General features: G+C 55.9%; 2 protein-coding genes across 2 annotated transcripts; both read left to right on the top strand.

Moving 5' to 3' along the window:
- The first annotated feature begins 68 nt into the window (after positions 1 to 68).
- Positions 69 to 3,809, top strand: FIS1 (fission, mitochondrial 1). The gene is made up of 5 exons (XM_037506904.2): positions 69 to 230; positions 1,088 to 1,220; positions 2,526 to 2,602; positions 3,047 to 3,152; positions 3,485 to 3,809. Exons 1-5 carry the CDS (start codon positions 186 to 188, stop codon positions 3,580 to 3,582), a joined length of 459 nt encoding a protein of 152 aa, XP_037362801.1. The 5' UTR covers positions 69 to 185; the 3' UTR covers positions 3,583 to 3,809.
- A 1,840-nt stretch (positions 3,810 to 5,649) lies between these two features.
- CLDN15 (claudin 15) lies at positions 5,650 to 10,776 on the top strand. The gene is made up of 5 exons (XM_037506905.2): positions 5,650 to 6,095; positions 8,627 to 8,791; positions 9,884 to 9,965; positions 10,045 to 10,173; positions 10,255 to 10,776. Exons 1-5 carry the CDS (start codon positions 5,879 to 5,881, stop codon positions 10,370 to 10,372), a joined length of 711 nt encoding a protein of 236 aa, XP_037362802.1. The 5' UTR covers positions 5,650 to 5,878; the 3' UTR covers positions 10,373 to 10,776.
- Positions 10,777 to 10,933: the final 157 nt, after the last annotated feature.

Here is a 10,933-nt window from a genome sequence, read left to right on the forward strand (position 1 = left end):
GGAGGAAGGGGCGGGGCGCAGCCCGGTGGAGGGCGGGCTCCCGGTCGGCGACGAGGGTCGATTGGCTCTGCTAAGGGGAGGGGGAGCGCCGCTTCCGCCGGACACCGGAAGTGCCCCGGCCAGCAGGCCATGGAGCCAGTGGCACAATAGTGTCTTGAGGTGTGAGGATTGCGGGGGTAGCGGCCATGGAGGCCGTGCTGAACGACCTGGTGTCTGTGGATGACTTGCTGGTGAGGCCTGGCCCGAGGGGAGCAAAGGGAATATTCTGACGGGAGGGTTCTTGGGAGAGTCAGGTAAGGGCTAAATCCTCTCCCCCAAGCAGCTTTTCTGCGGAAGCCGAACTACTACTCCCGGCAGCCTCTGCAGCGTCCGGCTCCTGCCCGACACGCCGCTTTGTCGTAGAGGCTAATGGAAGTTGTAGTTTCCTGCACCTCGCCTCAGACTCAGGGCCTTGGAGTCTGATGGGGAAAACCCGACGGGTTCCGGGTGCGTGCAGGAGTTGAGAGGTCAGGGTATTGACACCTGTTTTTTAAGCGATCCTTCAGTGGCGGGGGAGCTTGGCAGCCATCGTAAAGGTCTGTATATTACTGAGTCCGGCCCCATACTAAGTGCATTACAAACGTAACTCAATCTTTGTAGCTCTAGGAGGGAGGCACTATTTTTATCCCCGTTTTGCAAAGGAGAAAAGGACCAGGCCCGGCAGGGCGGGGCGGCGTGGGGGAAGCAGGCTCTTCGAGGGACCGCGTGGGCCGTTGTTGAGCAGCTCTGACAGCTTGTTTACTGTTCAGCCACTCTGGGTCAGCTGCTCCGAGAGCGGTGCCTGGAGCCACCAGCAGGTGGCATATCTGCTCGGTACCACAGGGGGAGTGATGCAGAGCGGGGGACTGACCAAGGAGACATCCCGCTGCCAAGAAGCAGAGTGCCCGGGTCCCGGGGAGGGAGGAGATAGCAGAGGTGGGTTAGGTACCAAGACCTGCGAGGGAAATGTGGCAGAGAATGGGAAGATGACGTGTACTGGAAATGGACCCTCAGATAGAGAATGGTTTTCCCCTTCTTTCTAAATGACTCCTCTCCTCTCCTGTGACAGAAGTTTGAAAAGAAATTTCAGTCTGAGAAGGCAGCAGGCTCGGTTTCCAAGAGCACGCAGTTTGAGTATGCCTGGTGCCTGGTTCGAAGCAAGTACAACGATGACATCCGTAAAGGCATTGCACTGCTGGAGGGTGAGGTGCTAGGCTACCTGACTCTCCCCTGCCCAACTGCCTCCCTCCATCTCAAATGCTGGGGTTCTTTTTCAACGTAGGACCCTGTAGTACAGTCACCTGATAGTTATTTTCCTGTAAACTCACTACAACAAAGGGCTATACTTAGCCTGATTTTCCCGGTGTACTTTTTGTTAATTACTACCTCATCATTGTTTTGCCAAACAGAGTTGTACCATGTTATTCCCCATGGGACTTTGGTGATCTGGTAGTCTAATCATAAGGAAAATGACTTGTCTGGAGGTCACACAGCTAATTAATTAATGGCTCGATTGGAACTAGAAGCGCCTGTCTTGTGTGTCCTGGTCCTGTGCTCTTTGCCCCCCCACCATATTGCTTATTCAGCAGCTGTTGTTTAAAACTTTTTGTGGGGATGGTGTGGGAAAAGTGCAGAAGACAGTCCCAAAAACCTGTGAGCAGATGGTGTTTTTTTTTTTTTTAATTGGACACCTATTTGCCATTGGGTTTGAATGGGTCACCATGTGTCTGAGGCCACAGTACTTGACCTTTAGATTTCTCTGTACTCCCTTTCTCTTAGTCAAGTAATCATAGATGAGCAAACAGTCAGTGATCTACTAAAGGGAGCCGAAAGAAAGTCAGTAAAAATAAGAGTCTTCATACAAATAATCTCACCTTACTTGTCTATTTTGCCAATTCAGATTTTGAAGGCTTCCTTTCCAGCAGGGCACAGCTGTAGAAGTGGCCTCCTCTCGTGCCTTTCTAGTTGAGAAGATGGTACAGATGCTGGCACATCTATAAATACCTGCAGTGCCCCTTAGCAACAAATTCTAATGTGGAGCACAGCTGAACACATAGGTTCTGGGCAGTCACCGATTAAGGGTCAGGTGAAGTGATTCAAAGAAGACCAACTGGAGATGAGTTTTGAGGGGCGGGAACACAAACTCAAGTTTACACTAATCTGGGCAGCGGGTAACCATGGTTAAAAAGATACAGCAGATGCCGAAACTGACTTGCTATGCCCTGGGCATCTCCAGTGCCTTGATCTCCTTTCAGTTTCCTTGGGTGAACCAGAGTTTACTAGTGTTGATGCCAGCGTGATGGGGCAGCCTGGCATCGTGCTTCCCCAGAGCCCTGACAAAGCAGAGTGTGACCGGAGCCGAAATAGAGGCTCAGGGCAGTAACTTTCTGCCTGGATCACAGAGGGATTCAGAGAATGGAGGGTCTCTGGTTCACAAGTGCTAGTAAAGGAGAGACATGGTTTTCACCCTCTTACCCCCCCACCCTCCGCCCCACTCCCTGCCCCAGAGTTGCTGCCCAAAGGGAGCAAAGAGGAGCAGCGGGATTATGTCTTCTACCTGGCGGTGGGCAACTACCGGCTCAAGGTAAGGCACAGAGCTCCCCTCCTGCCTGGATGGGTGAGGGGCACAGCAACCCCATCTCTCCCCTCAAAGGTAGAGCCCTGGCCAGCAGGAAGGATGAAGAGGACAGTTGGCAGGGGGCGGTGTTGGGTACAGAGGTGCAAGGTGATAGCTGGCCAGGATGTCAAGGGAAGGTGAGAGAGACAGAGGATCAGGGTGCTGAGGGTGTGGGGAATGAGGTGACGTCAGGATCGGGGTGCAGCCTGAACCTCCGGTTGTTATCTCCCCCAGCTTATCGCCCCCACACTGTTGGGGTTGTTTGTGGACTCTACTCCATTGGGTGGGGCTGGAGTGAGGGAGGGGGTGGAGGTAGAGGGAGGAGCCCCCAGGGCAAGTGAAGGGAAGGCCCCCTATGGGCAGAGAATGAGAGAATACTGAGGGCTGTGCTCATCTGTTTCCTGACTGCAGGAATATGAAAAGGCCCTGAAGTATGTGCGTGGGCTGCTGCAGACAGAGCCCCAGAACAACCAGGCCAAGGAACTGGAGCGGCTCATTGACAAGGCCATGAAGAAAGGTGAACACCTTCCCCTCTGCCCTTCTCCTTCTGTCTCCCTCAAATTCCCACCCCTTCTCTCCCTGGCCCAAGTCATCCACAGATCCCTCTCAGTTTTGCTAAGTCCTCTTCCCTCTCCCATGCTGTGTCCTCCAGTTTCTCTTCTAATTGACCCCCTCCAAGCACTTCCTCCTCAAACCCCCAGAAGTCCTTTCCCCAACCTATGGGGTCCCTCACCCTGTGACTCCAGATGGGAGGGCACGTCTTTGGGTGAGGAGTAGCTGGCTGGGAAGACGTGATAGCCAGGATCCCTGCAGGATGAGGGCGGGGCTCCTGACTCTTCCTTTTCCCAGATGGACTAGTGGGCATGGCCATTGTCGGAGGCATGGCCCTGGGCGTGGCGGGACTTGCTGGACTCATCGGACTTGCTGTATCCAAGTCCAAACCGTGAACAAGACCACACCTCCGCCTCTGCCCACAAAGCCCGGGAGCTGTGAAGGACACTTGAAGAGGGGCTGCCCCATCCTTGCTGTCCCTTTCTTCTGCACCCCCCATCACTGTCCTTTACGGCCTTCAGCCTCCTTTCCCCAGAAACCTGCCCTTTAGCCCCAAATCATGTACTTTGGGATGAGTGTAAATAAAATTGGGCTTTGGCTCTGGAGCCTCCGTGTCTGTGTTGAGGAAGGGGCGGGTGGATTCCATCGGGCACAGAGGGTGTGAGGTCATGTGTGGTTCTTTGCTGTTCTGTACTCTCCTATCCTCTAGGCTGGCGTGGGGTTCTCCTTTGTCCACTGAGTGCCCAGATCCCACACCCTTCCTTCCTCCCCCTCCCCCAATGTCATGTCCTTGAGCCGAAGTAGGCAGCATGGGGCTGTGGCCTTTGCACAGCCCCAGAATCCTGGGCGAAAGCAGTGACCGGAGATGGGAGGGCAGAGCTGAGGGGACAGGCTGCGATTTATGTCTCCCGTCTCCTCTGACCCACTCAGCTGCCTCTCAGCATGTGGAGTTTTCCACCCCGGGGGGCCCCCCACTTAGTTTCCTCCAGAACCAACGCCCTTCCCTCCCTTTGTCTTCCTGCATCTTCTCCTTCCTCCTACGTTATCCTTCTTAGGAGGGGGGCACTGCGGTGGGGGAAAGAAAATGGGCATTTGGCCTGGAATAGCAGGGGCCTTGGGAGAGGTTAGGACCCCAGGACACCCCAGTTGTAGATGGAGGGTTGAGACCCAGTTCCCACCCCACTGGCTTTTCCCGCCCCCCACCCGCCCCGTGCCAGGCTCAGCATGGGCCTGTCTTGCTTCACTGCATACCTCTCGTTCCACAGCCAGGCAGCCCACAGCCAAGCCTGCCGAGCTGGGGGCCAGGGGGTGGGGTGGGGTGGGGAGGCAGCACCTCGGGAACTTGGAGGAACCTCATATGGGGAAAGGGGAGCAGTTCCAGCTGAGTGATGTGCTCTGTAACTGCAGGGGTGTAGGATCAGCCCCTCAGAGACAGCTCCAGCCCCACTTGCCAGAGGGAACTAAAATGTCCTGGCTGTGGCCGTGGGGCAGGAAAGGAGACCGTCTGCAGCAGACGGTGCTCGGCCTGGTTTGGGGTGGGGACCCGGAGGTTTCTGATCTAGCCTCATTAATAGAGCTGGTAACAATTCTGATAACTCAGCTGCTTAGATTAGCCAGGATCTTGTTTTGCACCTGTGGTTTATCCCCCTCGGCAACCCTTGGCAGCAGGACCAAGCTCATTGCCGAGAGTCAAAGCTCAGCCACCAAGGGGAAATATTCAAATTCAGGAAGTTGAAGTTTAGAGCAACCCTGGTGGGCCTGTGGGACCCAGACCTGATAGTCACCAACCATGGAGGACTTGCTGCCCACGGGGAGCTCTGATCTGTGGCCATAACTACTCCAAGCTATGAGGTAAGTGGTAACATTTCTAGTTCCCAGAAGCAGAAATGAGCTCAAGGGGCTCAAACTTGCTACTGGCGTCGCTTTGGTAACTGATGGGGTTGAACCCAAGTTGTCTGAACCCCAGAGCTGTGGGTTTCTCCTCAATATTCCATTCCCTTACTCAACCTTCCTCTTCTTGGAACTCAGATACCCCAACCTCTAGACCTTTTGAGTTTCTTGATCATTCTCACCAACATCCAGAGGGGCCGGCTCCACTCCCTCGATCCTTCCCATTGAAGGCAGCACTGGGCCTGGCTGTGGTCATTCTCTGTCCCTGTCCCTGTGTCTCGTCTCTCAGTCACCTTCTCTCTCCTGGTCCCTCTTAGTGCATTGTCTGGCCCCTGAGCAAAGCTGAGTCAGAGACAGAAGCTTCCCCTTGGCTCCCAGTGCCTCCCATGGGGGCCCCTCCTTGGCTGCATCCGTTAGTCACTCCCCAGTAAGTCCTCTCCCCCCACCCTCATGGGGCGGGGAGCCCGGGGCAGCCCAGAGGCCGGGGGAGGGAGTGGACTTTTGGCCCGCTTCGTTTATTCCCTCCATCTCCTGGTCAGCAGCTACTGCACGCTCTTGGCTCATTCCTCCCTCTGACCGGCCTGTGGGGAAGCAGAAACCCAGAGAGAGGGAAGGAGACAGAAACTGGAGACAGACCTCAGCTGAAGAGGCAGAGGCCACAGCTGGCTTTCTGCCCACTCCTGCCCTCTCTCCCCAGTTGGCCTTAGCAGCTCTCAGCCACAGCTCCAGGTACCCAGGAACTGGGACTTAGCTCCTCCCCTTCTCTGGGGCCCCCAGTGCCCCTCGGGCTGGTGTCTCACCATGTCGATGGCTGTGGAGACCTTTGGCTACTTCATGGCAGCCCTGGGGCTGCTGATGCTGGGGGTGACCCTGCCACACAGCTACTGGCGAGTGTCCACCGTTCACGGGAGCGTCATCACCACCAACACCATCTTCGAGAACCTTTGGTACAGCTGTGCCACCGACTCCCTTGGAGTCTACAACTGCCGGGAGTTCCCGTCCATGCTGGCCCTCTCTGGTACGGGGCAGGGAGAGCACCAGGGAGCAGCGGGTGGTGGGGATGGGGAGAGACCCTGGCTAGGGTGGGTGCTGCTGTGTTCTGCACTGGGTGCCATAGGGGCACCTGGGCGCCTGGAGCTGCGGCAGAGGCCTGGTCACACATGGCCCCTGCCCTAATGTGGCACTCTTCATCATCCCAGTGCAAGCGCCGAAGTAGCCTGCCAGGTCAGGCCTGCGGTTTACTAGCTCTGTGCTTGGGCAGGTGACAGAATGAGGGTGACAACGGCACGGGTTCGTAGACGGTCTTGAGAGCTGTACAAGCTGGAACATGTGAAATGTTAATATGCGTCCACATCTACATATACACAGTCAATTTTTGTGTTTCAGTTTTAGGGTGGGAGTGCTAGGGCTTGGGGGTGAAGGGGGAGCCTCATCTTAGAGTCTTAGGGGTTGAGACACTTGAAAGTCTGAATAGCCTCAGCAGGCTTCTACGACGACATTGGTTCAATGTCCCGGCATGTTCTAAAGGACTTTTAAAAGAAGTCCTCTTGCCGGTCTCTGTCTGCCGGGAGCAGCAGCGTGCCTGTGCTCGGGTTCTCGGGGCAGTGTGTTTTTTTAAGATACTTGGACTTTACAGCTTACAGCTCTTTGGGCCCAGAAAGATTCTCCTCTGTGGCTATAGCATCTGCCTGCTTTCCTGCTTGCCCTAGAGTGGTGCTCACCATCATCCTTCCGTCAGCCAGGCCAAGAGGGATGACCTGGAACCCTATCCTATGCAGGGGAGATCCCAACCCCTCACCAGGAGCTCCCCCAGAGCCATCTTGCTCTTCCAGGTCCCCCACTGCAGGTGCTGGGTAGTACAGGAAGGAACTGAAGTCAATATTGAAATCACCCCAGGAATGTCTCTGTGCCCCCACTATTCCCAGAATTTCCTGAGGCAGCTGCAGGGGGTTTGTGCTTTACCCCTTTTCTAGAACTTACTGTTTTTAAGGAGGTACCCCCCTCCCCAATAAGCACCTATAAAAGCTGAATACCACCTGGGGCTGAAGCCCAGAATGCCAGGTGAGGAAGGGACAAGAAGTGGGCAGCTCAGCAGTCACCCACACAGGTGGGAGGAGGGACCTTTGCTGTGAGCCTGTCTACCCAAGGGAGCCCGCCTGGACCTGCTGCACTTGGCCTGAGAAAGTACGAGTGTGCGTGAAGGACGCACAAGGAAAGCCACAGCTGTGAATGCACCTGAGGGGGACAGAAGCTTCCAGGGGTGTGCTTGGTACTTCCCCTACATCATTTCTGCATTTTTACAGCAGCCCTCCTGGTGGGGCTATCCATAACCATCTTACAGCAGCTGGGAACTGCAGAGTAAGCACTGGCCTGCCCAGAGCCACACAGGAGGCAGAGGGGCTGGACCCCAGACTCATGTCTGAGGCCAGAGTGGCCGACACGTTCAGGCTGGGTTTTGACTGTCATCTACCTAGCCCCAGTCTCTCAGCCCATGGTCTATGGCCCTTCAATAATCTGCCCATTTGAGCTACCTAGAGATTCAGAGCTGGTGCCCCAGGTGGAGACTAGCAAATGAATGAGGGTAAGATAAGGGGTAGGGGGAGAGGGTGGGAATTCAGAGGGAGTGGCTGGGAGTGAGAAGGTGCTCCCAGAGAACTTTGTCCCTCCTCCCTCCCTACCCCCCAACTCTTCACCATTTCACATCCTCCTGGCAAGAACCCAGCCTTTCCCCTTCAGCACCAATGGCATTGCCCCACCCGGGAAAGGGGTGCAAGGTCCTTGTGTGTGCTTGGCAACTATCAAAGACAGAAGGGGGAAGTAGGGGCCAGAGAGTGATTCAGCTTTGAGATCTTTCAGCTTTGAGTGAAGGGAAACTGAGCCTGGGAAATCGCATGAACTAAACTGCCTGAGACCAATTCTGGGCACGGGAATCCCACCTTCCTTCCAGATCAGAACCTGGTCTCTACTGAGTGACCCATAAGCCACTGCTGCCCCCTACTGGTAGCTTTGGGAAAAATTCTGTTGAGGATGGGAAGTGAGGGGTACTAAGGAGGCAGACATGGAAGGAGCTGGAGGTGCTCCCGTGCAGTTTCTGTAAGACACAGCAGAGCAGCACCGATGACCTAACAGCAGTGGGGGTGGCATTCTCTCTCCCCGCCATGGTCATTTGAGAATGTCTGGCCAATCTGAGTGTCCCTTTCCTGGGGGCTGCTACTGACACCTAGTGGGTAAGAGCCAAAGATTCTGTTAAACATCCTTCAAAGCACAACAAAGCATTATCTGGCCAAAGTGTCAGTAGGACATAGAGAAGCCCTGAGGTATAGGTGTGCCAGTGTTGGGGGGGGGCGGCACGGAGACTGGGGTGAACTCCTAGGAAAGAAGGAGGTATGGCCTCTCAGCCTGTTGGCTGGATGGAGCCCAAAGGGAAAGGAGAGGACTAAGGGACTAAGGTCTGAGCTGCAAGGGACTCGCTTTGAATGGTAAAGGGGAGAGGGGATGGTGGGGGTTGGGGCTGGTTCAGGGACTGATGGCTGTACCTGACCTCCCCAGGGTACCTCCAGGCCTGCCGGGCACTCATGATCACCGCCATCCTCCTGGGCTTCCTGGGACTCCTCCTAGGCATTCTGGGTCTGCGCTGCACGAATATCGGGAGCAGGCTGCTCTTCAGGAAGGCCAAGGTGGCGGCCGCTGCGGGGTCCCTACACATAGTGGCTGGTAAGTGGGGAGAGCTATGGGTGGGCCTGAGCTGAGGTGGGAGGGGGTCTGGTGGCCCTCAGCAGCAGACCTTCTCCAGCTCCCCACTCCAGCGCTTGCCTCACCTTCCCCTCCACATTGACACGTGCCCTTCCATGCTCAGCCCAGCCTCACCCCGGGCCACCAATCCCCTAGCTGTGAGTCAACAGTGGCAGTGCTTCTTGAATCCCCACTAGGAGTGAGGCTTCAGTGAGGTTTGGAAGGGACTCCAAAGGCGAGTGGGCGTATGCCTCCTGAGCTCCCAGCCTGGCTTAGAGGATCAGAGCCGGGCATGTTGCAGGCAGTAACAATATCGTACGACTCTCATCCCTTTCCAATTTGCAAAACATTTCTGCGCATATCCGTCACTGCAAGCCCTTGAGAAAACTGGGGCTTGGCCTGGTCTCCAGATGTAGAGACAGGCCCAGAGAAGTCAGATGGCTCCCTGGAGGACAAGCCCCCAGTGAGTGTCCCAGCTGGGTAGACCCTGGATGGGGCAGAGTCCAAGCAGGAAGCTAAGTGATCAGGCGCTAGAGGTAGGAAGGAACAAGATGGGTCAGGGGTAAAAGCACACGTGTGGAGCTGAGGGCAGGAGAGTTGCAGACTACGCAAGAAAGCTGCCCGCTACTGGGTTCTGGTGCTGAATGGAGAAGCTAACTTTTGACTTTAGAAAACAAAACAGGGCCTCCCCGGTGGCGCAGCAGTTGAACGCTGGGTTGCAAAGCTGCCCGCAGCCTCTGCAGTACCAGTTCGATCCCCGGCTGCTCCCCGGCCACCGCAGGAGGGTCCCACATGGCGCGCAGACCTCTCCTGCCGCCTGCTGCTCCCCTCAGCAGTGTACTTCGTCAGTCTGCCTGCTCTGCTCTCCCCTCTGGCTCTGGTGAATTCTCTCACCCTCCCGTGCTTCTGGCTGTACCCAGTGCTTGTATGTACAAATAAAGAAAGAAAACAAAACAAAACAGTTATGAGATGGGGAGGGGAAAAGAAAACTTGTCCTTGGACTCGGCATGCCACATCCTGCATTGGGCCTGGGGTTCCAGCTCCTGACGCAAGTGCCATGCTCTTGTCCCCCAGGTTTATGCGGGATGGTGGCCATCTCCTGGTACGCCTCCAACATCACCAAGGAGTTCTTCGACCCCTTGTTTCCGGGTACCAAGTGAGTGTGGGAGCCCCATGCTCAGGGGAGGGGAGTGGGCAGGAATCAGCACCACTCATGACCTGGTCCTTGTCCCCAGGTACGAGCTGGGTTCTGCCCTTTACCTCGGGTGGAGCGCCTCCCTGCTTTCCATCCTGGGCGGCTCCTGTCTCTGCTTCAACTGCTGCTGCGGCGAAGATGAGGACCCTGCCCCAGATGCCAGGAATAGGTGGGCAAATAGGGTGGGGTGGGTGCGGGACGCGGGGTGAGGGCTACATCTCCATCTGACCCTAGCTTCCTCCCATGACAGCTCCTGGGTTCCCTACAAAGTCGCCACCAAACCCACGTCCAACCACACTGTCCGACTGCCCCCCTCGGATGAAGGTGACAGCAGCTTTGGCAAATACGGGAAAAATGTTTACGTGTAGCAGCCTGACCTGTGACCCCATCTGCTCCCAGTGGAGAGGGGTTCCCGAAACCCTGGGCTCCAGGTGCAGCCCCGGCTGGTGGTTACAACCTTTACGGTTATTTAGCGGTGTTGGGGACTCAGCATGCTGACCAGAGGCCACGCCCAGCTCTGACCACACCTCAGGCCCTGCCTCTCCCGTCGGAGCTCCGCCCTGGCCACGTCTCTTTGGTCTGACCCAGCGGACCCTCCCAAATGAAGAGCTCACCAACTTAGAACTCACAGTGGACTTCTGAGGCTGGGCCCCTCCTTTATTTTGAAAATGTGCACTCTCGGTTGCAAGACCTTGTCAGGAGGCTGTAAGGTCCCCCCCAAGGATTTGTATTGTACGTAATTTCATGCATAAATAAATGTTATTGGGGACTGTTCTAGAGTAGGGGTGTCAAGAAGCACCTTTAAGCCAAGCAAGAGGTGGCTAGGGCAGTGCCAGGGTAATTTCAGTTCTTGGAGCCCAGGCTGTCACCTGCCCCTCTCCATGGACTGTTTCATCCAGCAAAGGAGAAGGGGTGCGAGTCTTTTCAAG

This window comes from Talpa occidentalis, unplaced genomic scaffold (genome assembly GCF_014898055.3).
Source record: "Talpa occidentalis isolate TD23 unplaced genomic scaffold, MPIMG_talOcc4v2.1 talOcc4.12, whole genome shotgun sequence".
Lineage (NCBI taxonomy): Eukaryota > Metazoa > Chordata > Mammalia > Eulipotyphla > Talpidae > Talpa > Talpa occidentalis.